General features: G+C 45.4%; 2 protein-coding genes, 1 long non-coding RNA gene and 2 other non-coding genes across 5 annotated transcripts; all 5 read right to left on the reverse strand.

Moving 5' to 3' along the window:
- Nucleotides 1-6157: 6157 nt before the first annotated feature.
- CZH18orf32 (chromosome Z C18orf32 homolog) lies at nucleotides 6158-9959 on the reverse strand. The gene is made up of 3 exons (XM_066339652.1): nucleotides 9890-9959; nucleotides 7964-8191; nucleotides 6158-7308 (listed from the first exon to the last, which is right to left on the reverse strand). Exons 2-3 carry the CDS (start codon nucleotides 8180-8182, stop codon nucleotides 7234-7236), a joined length of 294 nt encoding a protein of 97 aa, XP_066195749.1. The 5' UTR covers nucleotides 8183-8191; nucleotides 9890-9959; the 3' UTR covers nucleotides 6158-7233.
- Nucleotides 9960-10883: 924 nt separating this feature from the next.
- RPL17 (ribosomal protein L17) lies at nucleotides 10884-15664 on the reverse strand. Its single transcript, XM_066339651.1, has 7 exons — nucleotides 15581-15664; nucleotides 15187-15239; nucleotides 15055-15095; nucleotides 13662-13796; nucleotides 12658-12756; nucleotides 11423-11614; nucleotides 10884-10975 (listed from the first exon to the last, which is right to left on the reverse strand). Exons 2-7 carry the CDS (start codon nucleotides 15224-15226, stop codon nucleotides 10928-10930), a joined length of 555 nt encoding a protein of 184 aa, XP_066195748.1. The 5' UTR covers nucleotides 15227-15239; nucleotides 15581-15664; the 3' UTR covers nucleotides 10884-10927.
- On the reverse strand, nucleotides 11286-11358 carry LOC136374667 (small nucleolar RNA SNORD58). Its single transcript, XR_010745947.1, has one exon. It is a non-coding gene; the product is annotated as a small nucleolar RNA SNORD58 (small nucleolar RNA).
- Nucleotides 11909-12651, reverse strand: LOC136374341 (uncharacterized). Its single transcript, XR_010745881.1, has 2 exons — nucleotides 12249-12651; nucleotides 11909-12069 (listed from the first exon to the last, which is right to left on the reverse strand). It is a non-coding gene; the product is annotated as an uncharacterized lncRNA (long non-coding RNA).
- Nucleotides 15317-15385, reverse strand: LOC136374674 (small nucleolar RNA SNORD58). Its single transcript, XR_010745954.1, has one exon. It is a non-coding gene; the product is annotated as a small nucleolar RNA SNORD58 (small nucleolar RNA).

Below are 15664 nucleotides of genomic sequence, written 5' to 3' on the forward strand. Positions count from 1 at the left end.
ATGCGCGAGGACCTCTCGGGGCGGCGCGCGAGGCACGACGGGAGCTGTAGTTCCTCACGGGTGAGGCGGCCATGACACCGCCGGTGCCCTGGGCTGATCCCCAGCGTGGGCAGCGGGGCAGGGGGATTCTGCCCCTGTGCCCCTGTGTCCAGGTGAGAGCCCACCTGCAGAGCTGCCCCAGCCCTGCCTCCAACAGCACAAGGACGTGGAGCTGCTGCAGCCAGTCCAGAGGAGGCCACGGAGATGCTGCCAGGGCTGGAGCCCCTCTGCTCTGGAGCCAGCCTGGGACACCTGGGGCTCTTCAGCTGCACAAGAGAAGCTCCAGGGAGAGCTCCCAGCCCCTGCCAGGGCCTCAAGGGGCTCCAGGAGAGCTGCAGAGGGGCTGGGGACAAGGCCTGCAGGGACAGGACACAGGGAATGGCTTCCCAGGGCCAGAGGGCAGGGCCAGCTGGGATCTGGGGAAGGAATTGGTGGCTGTGAGGGTGGGGAGGCCCTGGCACAGGGTGCCCAGAGCAGCTGTGGCTGCCCCTGGATCCCTGGCAGTGTCCCAGGCCAGGCTGGACAGGGCTGGGAGCAGCCTGGGACAGTGGAAGGTGTCCCTGCCCATGGCAGGGGGTGGAAGGAGATGAGCTTTAAGGTCCCTTTCATCCCAAATTATTCTGGGGTTCATTCTGATTCTCTACTCTGCTACCCACATTTTCAGTGGGATATGAGGTGAGCCCGGCCAATGGGACCAACAGTGAATGTCTGAGGGCAGGAGAATTCACCAGGCCCCATCCTGCCCTAGTGCTGCTTTAAATTATTGCTTTTCTAAGGGTACTGCCTAAAGTGGGGGTTGTGCCATTAACAGCAGGTTCCAAGTGACCCACTGCCTCATTAAATGTGAAACCCTTCCCACTGTAGCCCTGAGTTTATTCCCACACTCTATGTGGTGTGCGACAGCAAATTCCCAGGCGGGGATATTTTACCTGCCCATCCCTGTGCCGTGCATGCCAACAGCACATCTGCAAACAGCACAGGTGGGGTGTGACCCTGAGCAAACATTGCCACCTTACAGCAATGTTACAAAAGGCTGTGCTGCTTAATCTTAAAAAAAGAAAAAAAGAAAAAAAAAAAAAAAAAAAAAACCCAAACCAAAAAAAAACAACAAAAAAAACCAACCTCCAAGGAAAATTAAATATAACAGCAATTTTAATTTGAGCAGCTTAAAAGTAACAATAATTTGCCGGTAGTAAATAATATATTGGTTCTAAAAATAATACATGAGCAAATTTATACCGTGGGATACACCCGCAGGGTACGGAGCAGGAAGGATTTGATCTCCTGTCCCCTGTACAAATAAGATTTCTAAAATTTACTTTTTGTACTGTGTGTACCTTCCATCCCCTCCCATTTTCAATTCATAAAGTCTACATCACCACCCTCATCACCGCCCCTTTCTGCCTCCACTGTGCATAACCCACTATCCCCTTTTAGGGGTCTCCCCACCTTCAGGGGTCTTGGGGATGAAGGCTAATGGTCTTCCTCTACGTCCTTTAAACGACCTTTCCTAACTACACCTGTGCATTAAGCGTATTATATATATATAAATATACCTTTGCTGGAACACCAAGGCAATAAATTCAGTATAATTAACACTTTCCTGGATTTTCCCCAAGTTTTTCCCTGTCTCCTAGATAATTTTAGCTCTTTTTATCTTAGTTTTTCCTGTCTTCCACTCTCTACTGCACATCTGCAGAAGGAGGGACACTCCTCCCTCTCCTCCTTGGCATGATATTTTTCACTACTTATTTTATTGTTTTTAAAATATTGATTACTGTTCTGGTTCTGTCAGCACAAATCATGCCTATTTATCACAGCAACAGTCCCAGTGTGGGGCTGGGCATCACACCCACACAGTGCTGGTGGGAATGGCTGCAGCCACAGAGGTTGTCAACAGCATGGCCATAAAACACTGTGTGCCTGCTGTGGTTTGAAAATAAACCCAGTGAGAGGCTCCAAGTCAGAAATACAATTTAATGAGAAGGAAAATAAAATAAAAGAAAATAAAATTAAAATTAAATAAAATTAAAATAAAATAAAAATAAAATAAAATTAAAATAAAAATAAAGTAAAAATAAAGTAAAATAAAAATAAAGTAAAATAAAAATAAAGTAAAATAAAAATAAAGTAAAATAAAAATTAAAAATAAAATAAAAATAATAAATAAAAATAATAAATAATAAATAAAAATAAAAAATTAACATTTAAAAATTTAAAAAATCTAAAAATTAAAAAATTAAGAAATTTTAAAAATAAAAATTTAAAATAATAAGAAAATTAAAAATTAAATTAAATTAAATTTAAAAATAAAATAAAATAAAATAAAATAAAATAAAATAAAATAAAATAACCCCACTGGCAGAGTCAGAATACGACCTGATCAGGGTGATGGAAGCAGTCCAGGTGAGGTGGTCTTCCTGAAGCAGTGATCCCATAAAATGGTCTGGTAGCTCCGATCCTCTAAGAATCCAGTGGGTAAGGGCTGCTTCTACTGTCCCAAATCCCAGCTTATATCCAGGTGAGAATGCTTGGCTCCTCCCCATGGGCCGAGCATCTCCCAATGGGATGATGAGTCATCTATTAGGTCCTTGATGGCCCATTAAAGAGAGATAACTCCAGAGGGAGTTATCCATGAATCATGCACAAGGCCATGAACTGAAGATGGTGATAGAATACACCCTAAACACAACCCAGGACAGTGCCCAGAAAAAAAAAAAAAAAAAAAAAAAAAAAAAAAAAAAAAGGGCTCTGTAGAGCAAAAACCTCCTCATGCCAAATACAGGCATTGCTGTGCCTGTGGGTGTATAAACACATCTATTCACAAGGTGTCGATTTATGTCTCATTGTCATCTCAAGGCCAGGGTGGGCAGGGCTTGGAGCAACCAGGGAGAGTGGATGGTGTCCCTGCCCTTGGCACAGGGTGTGACAGGATGGCATTTAACACCCCATCCAACCCAAACATTCCATGATTATAGAACAACACTGAAGGAAAGATATGGCACTGCAACCTGAAAGCTTTTTCTAAAGCAAAAGAATCGCCATGGCAAACATGGCTTTCTGGATCTCTTCAATTGAATTACTGCGGCCAGGTTCGCTGAAATTAATATTTATCACTAAATATTAATAATAAATAATATTTAATATTAATGAATATTAATAATATTAAAATATTATTAATATTTAATTACGATTGTATATTAATGATTTATTTATTAGTATATAAAATAAACAATATTTATTTAATTATATTACTGATAATTATTAATAATTATTATAATTATAATAATTATAATATATTATAATAAATAAATAATGCCATTATTTATTTTAATAATAAGTTATTGAAAATAATTTATTTGAAAATTCCAAATAAATTATTTTTTGGAATGACGGCAGTCTGTCACAACCAAAACATGACTTGGTTCAGCAAGCGTGCTCCAACAATCAGAAAACTGCACAAAGGAGGTAATCCTTTCTTTCATGTCTTAGGCAGTTTAATGAAACACAAATATTTCTCATTGAAGCAGGTTTTAATGAACCTAAGTGTAAATTAAGTTTATCTTGATTTCCTTCACCTGTAACCTCCGTTATTTCAGCAATAATGTTCTCCATTGTGCAGAAATCATGAAGGAATGACTCTGAGGACTGAACTTCAGCAGCATGTCCAAGAGCTCCCAGAATTCAGCTGGGATATGATTACGACATCTGGGTAATAACAGCATAATGTGTTACTGTCATTAGATCAGAAACTTTATTTTCAGTTTAGACATTCTTAGCAGCTGATCATGTGCACTTTAACACGCCAGAATTTCCTTTCCTTTCAAGATCAGGCCCATCAAAATAATCAGCAACGTAAAATTAACTCTTTTTTTTTTTTTTTTCCAGAATTTTTGGCATATACTTGCATTTTTTAAAATGTCCTTTTCAATTAACTTCTTGGCATCCAGCAACTTGTGCAAACCAACACACAGAAGGTACCACATCCCATTAAGACCTTCCCATTAAGAAAAATACCTGAAATTTAGTTCGTATGAATGATGCTTTTTCAAATATTGATTTACTGATCTTTCATCAATGGTATTTCAATAAAGCCGGGCAGGTTTAATGCTGAAGAGCTTAGGACTAGATTTACAGTACTTTGGCCCCTTAAAGATGCCAACTCTGAAATTTTCTAGAGGTCTTCAGTGTAAATGAAGCTGCTTCTTGGTCTAGGAAATTCTGGTAGATATCCATGTGCCACCATCAGGTGGCTAAACCTTTTTTAAGTCTTGTTTTTAGCGAGTCACAAGCACAAGGGAGTTTTCTCAGTTAAATGCAACTCACTTGATAAATATTAGTCCCTCACATGAGGATTTCCTTAATTTCTGCCTGCTTATTTTCCTTAAAGAAGGCTTTGTGCGCTCCTTTGCATCCCAGCAGATGATCTCATGCACTCTGGCCCAGCCTTGGGCTTTTGCTTTCACTTGATTTTTATTTAACTGTTCACAACAGGATTATTGACCTATCCTTGAAAAAGATTAGGGCAGAAGAGTTGTAACACAAATCTCCTGAGAGGACTTCCAGTGAAGCGCCTCATACAGAAAGTTTTGAGATGTAGATTGCTCTCTTTAGGGTCTAACTGAAGCTAATAAAAGCAGTGGAACACAATTCCAGAGACCATAATCTTACTTGCATTATCTGCCTGTTTTCATTTTTGCAGTTTTTTCAGAAGGCCTGGTGTTTAAATATGGTGCTGGCACACAGCTGGAAGCCTGGTGCAGCCTGCAGTCTAATTTCTTTACTACACACTTTATTTTCTATCTTATTGTTCAATACATTTCCTTCTGTAATAATATCCTAAATAACTTGAAAATAATTGATTATGGAGACTTCACAAATTGACTGAATACATTTACAGATTAAAGGAGCCCCAGTAAAGCTCTTGCTCCACTTTTTGTTGTGTCCACAGCTGTTTAGAAGGATACACTCTAAAACTACAGCCTGTTTATGAGATGCCCAGCATATTAAAGCAGCATGGAAGGGACAACCTCTTCAGCAATATTCAGGATGTCAGAACATGTATTTTTGTTTACCTCCAGAGCTGCAGCTTGGACTGGGCATGGCTGAGGCATCTCCAATCCTGTGTCCAGTTTTGGACCCTTCATGGCAAGAAGGACCCTGAGGGGCTGGAGCGTGTCCAGGGCAGGGAACGGAGCTGGGGAAGGGGCTGGAGCCCCAGGAGAGGCTGAGGGAGCTGGGAAAGGGGCTGAGCCTGGAGAAAAGGAGGCTCAGGGGGGACCCTGTGGCTCTGCACAAGTCCCTGACAGGAGGGGACAGCCGGGGGGGTCGGGCTGTGCTCCCAGGGAACAGGGACAGGAGGAGAGGGAATGGCTCAGGATGGGCCAGGGCAGGGGCAGGGTGGACACCAGCAGGAATTTCTCCATGGAAAAGCTGGTCAGGCTTTGGCAGAGGCTGCCCAGGGAGGTGGTGGAGTTCCCATCCCTGGAGATGTTTAAGGAATGACTGGATGTGGCACTGAGCTCTCTGGGCTGGTGACAAGGTGGGGATTGGTCACAGATTGGACTCCATGGTCGTTTCCAACCCAGAATGATCCTGGGATTCACTGGTCTAGGAGGAAATAGATTTATCACTAGATAGATGTAATCACTAGAAAAATATAATAAATACATTTATCACTAGATAAATGTATCTAGTGATACCTTGATCCCATGGGGGGTTACCTTCCAAAGATGAGGTAAGAGCTGGTTGGACAGCAATTCCAAACTCATGTTCAAACAGAGCTGTTAATTAAGGGAAAGCAAACAGCATTAATCAAGGCCTCACACTGAGGTGCCTGAGCTCACAGCAAAGTCATGGCTGTGGCTACAGGGGCACATCTGTGAACAGATCAATCCACGCCAGGCCTGACAGGCACTGACAAATGAGGCACCTCACCAGGGGCACTGGGCAAAATTAGAAAGTGGAGTAATTAATTAAGTGGTGAGAGAAATCACAGTCACAAGAATAAGGCTTGAGCACAAGTGACAGTTTCTGGGACTGCCTGTATAAAAAGGTGCATTTTTAGGCCTGCCTGAGCGAGGATTTTAGGAAAATTAAATCGTAAAGAACAATCCAAAACTGCTAGAATGGTTTAATTTCGAATCTTTTAAAAAGAGCTCTCTGGTTTGGCAGACAAGAAAAAAGCAGGAATTAACACTTTTATTCCTTACTAAGCACAGGGACATTTAAAACCCTTCACAGTTAGGATGCAAGTCAGCAGCAGTATCCATCTCCCCAAGAGGAAGCAAAGCTTGCCCAGTTCATCATAAACCCATTTATTTTAGGATCTCCTTCACCTGGGGCCTGTCTCCAGGTTTTCAAAGATTTTGTCACCACTTGAAGTGTTTATAGCTCCGAACACTAAGAATTCTGTGATTCTGTGTAATAATTGCATGAACCGACTTATTTTTAAGCAAAATCCTAGTTTATTACAGTGAAAATTCCACAAGCATGTCAAAGAGGTTTTAGTTGGATGTTGGGTTTGGTTTTTTTTAAAGCCAGAACTGCACCATTTTAAATCACTACAACAGAACATAAAGCAACATTCTCTTGCATCATGCCTCTGCTGCTCCTCTTCAGGAAAAAACAACAAAAAAAAAAGGCATAACATTTCAAGGAAAATAATTAAAGGAAAGTATCACATCAAGACTTTCTGCTTTTAGTAAACTAAGTAAATTTTGTATGTAGCGTAACTCCTCAGATTTGACGTGAAAATTTTAAATTCTTCATAGATAAATGATGAGCTTTTGTTGTCACAATGCAGTCCACAGTTCTTCACCAAGAACAGATAAAGCCTTTAAGGTGAAAGCCTCGAGTACTGCACTAGCACTTAGTGACATCAAGATGCTAAGATACATTTACCTTCCACAGACAGACTTATTCTTAAGTTATTTAACCTAAACTCTAATCACACCAAACAGATGGTAGATGCAAAGTAGTTCCAGCAAGAAAAATACAAGAACTTCAGCTTTAAAATATTTTAAACAAACAAATGAGCCAGCTGCAATTTTAGCGGCAAAAGAGACTCTCTTCTGCAAGCAACAGAATTTTTTATTCCCCTAAAACGTGCAAAGAAAAAAAGTCTCAAAGTGAGAGGAATATCAGCAGTTCATACTGGACATGAGGGAATAAAATCCTTAGGAATTAAATCCTTTAAGCCGTTTTCTTGTCATGAACTCCCATGGATCTTCTTGCAGCACTTCCATTTGCAATGCCATTGCTTTCAGACTGCAAATAAAACACATTGCCATCAATGAGATGTCAAATTAGAACCTCACACCTAAAACAGGAACAGCTGGTGACAAAAGTGGCTTCTAGAAGCTAGGCCAGTAAAGATTTATGAAGAAATACGGGGCAAGAACCAAAAGTGGTGGTGTCTGTGTAGATTTACAAATTATTACTGCCTCAGAGGGGAAGGGAGGAATGAGGGCAGTGACACCATTCACAAGTCCTTGTGTTGTGATAGGCAATAAATAATAAAAGCATGATTTATATGCACTAAGCATCCTCCCCCCATTATGAGTGGCAGAGCTGGCTGAAGAGAGGGGCTGTTTTTAATCTCTGCTTCATACATCTGTTGTGATTTACCAAATATTTGACTTTTTTTTTTTTCCTCCTCTGAAAGAATAGCCAGCTGTTTAAAAATAAAATGAATTAATTGAGCTGTTTCAGGATATAGGTATAACTTATACTCCTCCGAAACCAAAAGATGTCTTGAAGCAACAAGTTTCCAGCTGGCATATTAGTGGTAATTGCTGCTTTTTAAGAAAACAACCACCAAAATATCTGCAAACAGATATCTGTAAACATCTGTCATTATCAGTGCCTGCCCCGAGCTACCACTGGGTGGCTCACTCGGCTTGGCTGTGCGAATTAACCTTACTTTGTGGCTCTCAGATCCATCCTCCTGGCCTCTTTTGGTGGCTGCAGGGTCCCCAGCGCTGGCCCCCGTGCCCTGCCTGGTGTCTGGGGGCTCCTGCACTGCCCTTTTGGGCCAGACACGCTTGACGAAGGGCGCGATCACGGGGTAGATGTAGGGCTCCACAAACTTCTTGTAGACCCACAGCAGGACGGGGATCACGATGCAGGGAATGCACACCATGGCCTCCTCCTGCTCTGGTGCAGAGATGGTGAAAGGGGGAAAAAAAAAAGACAGCTTAGGGTGGTGGTGTTTGCGTGCCACGAGCTGAGGAAACGGTATTTAGGCAGTAAATAAAAAAGCGTGTTTGATATTTGAGCTTAGATTGTTCTCTAATTATAGATTAGCTGCTGAAGTTTAAAAAATGCTGCGCATTGCAATGTTATAAAGCCTCCAACAAAGGGGACATTCTTGCCATTTTAACAAAAAACAAACCGATTTGGTGTTAATCCATCAGTCCTACAGATGCAGCTAAGAAAAAGAAATTCAGCAAACAAGAGTTGTTGCTTATATGACACAGAGTTTTTGCTTATACGACACAGTTTTGGCTTATATGACACAGAAACAGTTCAAGCAGCAAGCTGCCAGTATCAGCTCAGTTATTGCTATATTAAGAGTCCAAAGGTTTTGTTTTGCTCAGTCCATTTTTTATCTAAGGAGAAATTAGACAGCAGAAAGCAAAAATCCATCCAGTGGGTTGCTACCACTGAAGGGCGGGACAGTGGGAAATGGGAAAAAAAATCCAGTCAGGATTTGAGAGAGTTAGAATATGGGTTACTCTCTTCCTCCTGCCCTCACTTGATCTGACACCAACCCCATACAATTAACTATGAGAAAATGAACCGTGCCCTCTCTGAAACCCCACAAGTCTTCAAAATTCACACCTTGGACTCTTATCCAAGAGAGAAAAACAAAAACAAAAACAAAAAAAAACCAAAACAAACAAACAAACAAACAAACAAAAAAACCCCACAAAGCAAGGAGGCAGAGAGGGCCAGCTGGGAGAGGAAACAGTTAATTAGGGCTGGGCCTGTCCCTGCCAGTGCTGACGAGCAATACATTAGACAGTGTGCTGCCACACCACTTTGCCCTTCACAGTCCCCCTCTCCAGGCTGCTGACACCTCAATTCTCACAGCAAAAAGCAAAACAAAAGCTTCCCAAGATGGAGAATGAAGAAGCAGATGTGAGCACTTCAATAAGAACTAGTTTTACTTTTTTTTTTTTTTTTTTTTTTAAGCTATCGCCAAGATTTTTAGCCTTGTAGAAAAACAGAGTATCAGTTCCCAGCTGACTACTTCTAGTTTCTGTTCTGGCTGCTTCAAATGTAGTTTAAATGTACTCACAGAAGTCTGAGAGGAATCTTATACTGAGACAACAAAAATGAGTTACTTCTTCAGAATTATTTAAAAAAAATATTTAGGATACTGTTTCCACCACAACTTCCTAAATATTAAATTTCCAGCAAAATGTAGATTCATCCAGCAGCTGAAGAAAGTGGCTGGAGTGAATCTACCTCAGGCTGTAGAATCATTACAGTATCACGGAATTATTTTGTTAGGAAGAGAGCTTCAAAATAATTTTGTTATATCCCCTGCTATGGGGATATAACATACTTTTACTATCCCAGGTTGCTCCAAGATCCATCTAACCTGTCCTGGGACACTGCCAGGGATCCAGGGGCAGCCACAGCTGCTCTGGGCACCCTGTGCCAGGGCCTCCCCACCCTCACAGCCACCAATTCCTTCCCCAGATCCCAGCTGGCCCTGCCCTCTGGCCCTGGGAAGCCATTCCCTGTGTCCTGTCCCTGCAGGCTCTCTCCTATGGACGCAGCACGTGTTGCTGGATGTGTCAAAGATCCCTGACCAAATAAAAAAAATTTAATTTTTTACCTCCTCCTGATGCACGGGGCGAAACAGCGCCCTGACGACTTCCCTCGGTGACTGGGCGATGCTCCGCCACCTGGTCAGCAAGGAGAAAAGGACAATAAAACAGGGAGGAAAGCAGAGCGGGGTGGGTCAGACGGGGCCCGCCCGGTGTCGCCGGTGTCGCCGTGAGGCCCCGCGGCGGGGCGGGCCTGGCACCGCTCACCGGCAAACCTCGCCTTTGTCCCCACCGCCCGGAAAACGCTACGAGCGCCAACCCGCCGCGTTTCCCCCGTTTTCCATAAAGGACAAGCCAGCCTGAGGAGGCTGGATAACGCCAGGCGCTACAGCCCCGCTCTCTGAGGGAGGTTGGGGCCGGTGCAGCGCGTCAGCCCCGGGTTAGCGGAGCCGCCGGGCACACGCGGGCCGTGCGGGGGTAGGGTGAGGTGGGATGTGGAGGGGAAGGTAGGTGGGGTGTGGGGAAGGGATCATTCCCTGCTCCCAGTGCTCCCGGTGCCCCCGCTGCTCCGCACCCACCTGCGCCCGCACCGGAACGGCCCCGCGCTTCCGGGGCGGTGCTTCCGGCCAATGGCAGGCGGCAGCGCGCACCACGTGACCAGCCAAGCCCCGCCCACCGCGGCGGAAACAGGATTCCCGAATTTCCCGGATTTGGGACGGGGGGAATTGTGCGATGGACCCCGCAGGAACACGCAGCCCGCTTGAAGGTCGGACATCGGGAAGGAATTGGTGGCTGTGAGGGTGGGGAGGCCCTGGCACAGGGTGCCCAGAGCAGCTGTGGCTGCCCCTGGATCCCTGGCAGTGTCCCAGGCCAGGCTGGACAGGGCTTGGAATAACCCGGAAGAGCAGAAGATGTCCCTGCCCGCGGCAGCGACTGGAGCTCGATGCCTTTTAAAATCCCTTCCCAGCCAAACTACCCTATGGCTCTGTAATATTCACTGCCGTTGTCACAGAGAAATGCCCAGCACCAGGTCAGAACTTGTAGCAGAGCAAACACAACCAATCCAAATTTTAAAATTGTATTTATGTATATCTGTCGATGCAGATTTATTCCCGAGCCATTAGCTTCTGCTTCTTCAGCTTCTTCTGAGAGATCTGGCAAAGAAAAAAAGAAGAAAATGGTCAGACTTTCTAAAACATCCTAAAGTTAATTTTTTAAGAGTGCTAAGAACTGTTTGGAATTCCCTCACAAATGACACACTCATCACACCCGCACGTGAATCCCTACAAGCAGTACACTGCTTGCAGGCTCTAAATTTAACTTATTTATTGCACACACCCAGGGCTTACACACACAGTCTGGGAATTCTGTAGCTGCTTTGAGGGAGGAAAGAACAAACCCTCTGTCTAATTAAAAAAATCGTTCTCAGGTACTTTAAACTTGTGTTGAAAATTAACCAACAGGGTTGCTCAGAAAGAACTTGTTGTTTTTTTTTCATGGGCATTCCAAAGGTGTCCTAAGATAGTCATCACAGCAACCCCTCTATCTGCCAGCCCTTTGGCTCTCCTGACAGCGTTACAGTAACACACAACACACCGTACCTTTTTCTTCTGGGCAACTTCCTCCTCTGGCTTGGGCACGATCTGTTCCTTCTCGGTGAGGATCATCTCGATGTGGCACGGGGAGCTCATGTAGGGGTTGATCCTGCCGTGTGCCCGGTACGTGCGCCGGCGCATCTTGGGAGCCTTGTTCACCTGGATGTGCTCAATGACCAGGGAGTCCACATCCAGACCCTGCCAAGGAACAGAGTCTGTCACCCACTGTCGTCTTCACAGCATTCATCTCGGCGGCAAAAACGTGAGGGAATCTGCCCCACACACCACTGCTGGGCAGTCAAACAGCCAGGCTTGGTTTTTTCACGGAGCTGAGGGTTTTCCAAGGATTCCCCACTGACACAGCCAGGCTTGGTGGTGCCAGAGCACTGAGGGTTCTCCAAGGATTCCCCACCGACACAGTGAGGCTTGGTGGTGTCATGGAGCTGAGGGTTTTCCAAGGATTTACCATTAACACAGTCAGGCTTGGTGGTGTCATGGAGCTGAGGGTTTTCTAAGGATTCCCCACTGACACAGCCAGGCTTGGTTTTTTCATGGAGCTGAGGGTTTTCCAAGGATTCCCCACTGACACAGTCAGGCTTGGTGGTGTCATGGAGCTGAGGGTTTTCCAAGGATTCCCCACTGACACAGTCAGGCTTGGTGGTGCCAGAGCACTGAGGGTTTTCCAAGGATTCCCCACTGACACAGGCAAGTTCAGTGATGCCATGGAGCTGAGGGTGTCCAAGGATCTGCCAATGGAACTGCTGAACTTGGCTGTGTCACTCACCAAAGCAAGCACCATAGAAAATCACAAAGACCACCCCTCACACGTCACAAATAATTTAAATTGTGCTGATGGCTCACTGTCTATGGCTATTTCATGGTTACTTGAAGGTGTCACCAATTACTGCCAACAAAGCTACCAAATTAAGCACTATAACAAGATATAGACCAAGAGTGTCCAAATTCCAGTTTCACAGATTTTTAAGAGATCTGAGCAGCCCTTCTGTGCGAAAAAAAAAATTTATTATTTATTTATTTCCCTGTGAAAAATTGTTGCTGCCATTTTAACTTGAAGACCACACACAGCCTGCTTTAAATGGGGAACTGCACCAAAGCCTCCAGATAATTCAGTTTTTTGGACAAAAAAGGTGGCCAAGTAGCTGTCCAGGACAGTGACACCCAGCACCCAGGGGTGCTGACAGAGAGAATGGCACCACCATTCTGTGCTCAGCAACACCCACCTTGAGCTCAGCATTGCTCTCTGCGTTCTTCAGCATGTGCAACAGGAACTCTGCACTCTTCTTGGGCCAGCGGCCCTGTGTCCAGCCCCACTGCTTGGCCTGCAATGAGAACAGCAATCAGAGCTCTGCTTTTAGCCCGGGCCAACTCTTATTTACCTTTTATACACCTTTAACTTGCTATTATCACAAAATGGTCTGGGTTGGAGTAGACCCTAAAGCCCATCCAGTGCCACCCGCTGCCATGGGCAGGGACACCTTCCACTGTCCCAGGCTGCTCCCAGCCCTGTCCAGCCTGGCCTGGGACACTGCCAGGGATCCAGGGGCAGCCACAGCTGCTCTGGGCACCCTGTGCCAGGGCCTCCCCACCCTCACAGCCACCAATTCCTTCCCCAGATCCCAGCTGGCCCTGCCCTCTGGCCCTGGGAAGCCATTCCCTGTGTCCTGTCCCTGCAGGCCTTGTCCCCAGCCCCTCTGCAGCTCTCCTGGAGCCCCTTGAGGCCCTGGCAGGGGCTGGGAGCTCTCCCTGGAGCTTCTCTTGTGCAGCTGAAGAGCCCCAGGTGTCCCAGGCTGGCTCCAGAGCAGAGGGGCTCCAGCCCTGGCAGCATCTCCGTGGCCTCCTCTGGACTGGCTGCAGCAGATCTTTGTCCTTCCTATGCTGAGTACCCCGTATCTTACTGATTATAATCTATTCCATTTCACTGTGCACCAACCCCAACAAAATCTAATCCCTTGACCTGATGCTGCCAACTAGACACAGACACTCCAAGCAGACACATCTTCTGGAATTACCATCCACACTTTCCTCCCTCTTGCGCAACCCGGTCTGGCGGGAGGTATCCCTGCCCACACCAAGGTTCTGGAGTTTTCCAACCCAAACCACGCCGTGATTCCACGTTTCAATGCGAGTTTACCATCGGTAGTGACAGGCTACACCCACACTATCACCTTTCTGCCCCAGCTACCCCCATCCCAAGGCTCCCTGTCCGTGTTTCCCTGGAGCTCACCTGGGCACAGCGCCCGACGCCGCCGTTGTAGCGCCGGAAGGGGACACACTGCTTCTTGAGGGTGACATCCTTCAGGTACTTGGTGGCCTTGCGGATGTGCATGCCCTTGATGGCCTGCGCCGTCTCCCGGGTGTTCTGACAACAAAGGGCACAGGAAATTACCCTCTGATCACACCTTTCCAAGGCACACCGTGAGCACAAACTCCCCTCTCTCCTCCCCAGATACAATTCTTTCGGCTACAGAGGAAGCACTAACCAAAGACAACTCAACTCAAAGAATGAAAATCAATTAATTTTTTTTTTCTCTGTTACCCACTTTTCTAAACCCTTGGTGTGACTGACACTTCTGAATTTGTGGTTCCAGCACACTTTTTTTTTTTTTTCTTTTTCCCTAATAGCTAAATTCAACAAAGAAATTTGTAACTCTTAATAAAATCGTAATTCAAGTACTTATACGTCTCATAGCTCCTCTGTGGCCACTAATCTAAAAAAGCAATGGATGGATAAATGCCATTTATCTATCTACTAAAATGTCAAATACAGCACCTTACAGGAATCGAGAAAGAAACAGAGTAAACTGTTAACAATGTTATTTTCTCTAAAGGAATTAAAAGAGAAGAAAATACTCAGAAATAAAAATTAAGGAAAAAAGATCAGTCTTCTAAACAGCATTTACTAATCGTGTAAGCCAGCTTTAACTCTCTAACTAGAATTCTACCTGTTCATAAAAAAAAAAAAAAACCAGGAACCCAAAGTGAAACTTTGTATTACACTACTAAAAAAAAATCTGCTAAGCTCTGGTTTGTTGAGTAAATAACACTTTGGAATTCTTTTCTGCACCTAAGGCTTGTCTCCACTGACATCCTTGTGCCAAACACCACACAACCAAAGAGAGCAGAAGAAATGAGGCAAATTCCACACTAAACGCTAGTCCAGTGTCTGATAAATTCACCCTAACTGTTTTGCTACCGTGTTTTTTACCTAAATTAGACGAGGACAATTTTAGAATCCAGACTTCTACTTTTTTTGTGGATGGAGACCATTACTAAGCAGCTAACAGCCATCTTTTAATGTTTAAAGAGTAAAAGGCACTTCCTTAAAGAAGGCTTAGATGCGATATTGGGAAGGAATTGGTGGCTGTGAGGGTGGGGAGGCCCTGGCACAAGGTGCCCAGAGCAGCTGTGGCTGCCCCTGGATCCCTGGGAGTTTCCAGGGCCACGTTGGAGTGGAACTCAGCCCTTAACCACAGCAGAGAATGGAAAGAAATTATCCTTACTATCAGTTTCAATCCAAACCAGTCTGGGCTTTTTAAAAAAAACAACAGCAAAACCTAAAAAACCCAAAATAAGACGGCAAATTTATTGACAAGCCCTGGTAATCACACACTCCTTACCTTGAAGTGGACACGCAGGTTAGATCCCCGCGACTTGCATGCTGCAAGAAAAAAAAAAGACCAGGTTTTAAAATGAAAACCACAATGGCTCCCATGAAACCCCAGACGAACTCTCCTAAAACAGCAACTCACATTTCGTAGGGTTTTCCGGATCCAGGGAGTAGCGCACCATTTTGAGGGTTCAGCTGAAAAACACAAATTAAAACATTTTAAATTTCCAACACTGGCACGCACGACCTGGACTGCTCTCCTTACCGCCGTAGCTGCTCAGAAATCACAAGTTCTTTTCACAGTTACATCCAAAGGTGTCCTAAGAAAGTCATCATCGCAGCCACGAAATCTGTCAGGCCTACCCCTTCGCCGCGTCCGCGCCCGCCCTCCCGCGCGCCATCCCGGGGAATACCGCGGACACGGGGCATGTCGCAGCGATCCCCGTGTCCAGGACGCCGCTGCCGGCGGAGATGGGGCGGGATGGGGGGCGGATGGCGGCGGATGGCGCGGCACGGCGCGGACCATGCCTCCTCACCTCGGGGCGGCGGCCGAAGAGGGAGACGAAGGGCGGGGCGTGCTGCCAGCGCGCGCGGGTCTCGCGAGATCCTGGGCGGGGACG

The sequence above is a fragment of the Sylvia atricapilla genome, chromosome Z, assembly GCF_009819655.1.
Source record: "Sylvia atricapilla isolate bSylAtr1 chromosome Z, bSylAtr1.pri, whole genome shotgun sequence".
Classification (NCBI taxonomy): Eukaryota; Metazoa; Chordata; class Aves; order Passeriformes; family Sylviidae; genus Sylvia; species Sylvia atricapilla.

Coding starts and splice junctions, on each gene's coding strand:
- RPL17 (XM_066339651.1), bottom strand. CDS start 15,226: ATGGTGCGCTACTCCCTGGATCCGGAAAACCCTACGAAAT. Junction 11,615..12,657: donor AGAGCAATGCTGAGCTCAAG/GTGGGTGTTGCT, acceptor GTTCCTTGGCAG/GGTCTGGATGTGGACTCCCT. Junction 10,976..11,422: donor AAGTTGCCCAGAAGAAAAAG/GTACGGTGTGTT, acceptor TTTCTTTGCCAG/ATCTCTCAGAAGAAGCTGAA.
- CZH18orf32 (XM_066339652.1), bottom strand. CDS start 8,182: ATGGTGTGCATTCCCTGCATCGTGATCCCCGTCCTGCTGTGGGTCTAC. Junction 7,309..7,963: donor ATGGATCTGAGAGCCACAAA/GTAAGGTTAATT, acceptor TTTTATTTGCAG/TCTGAAAGCAATGGCATTGC.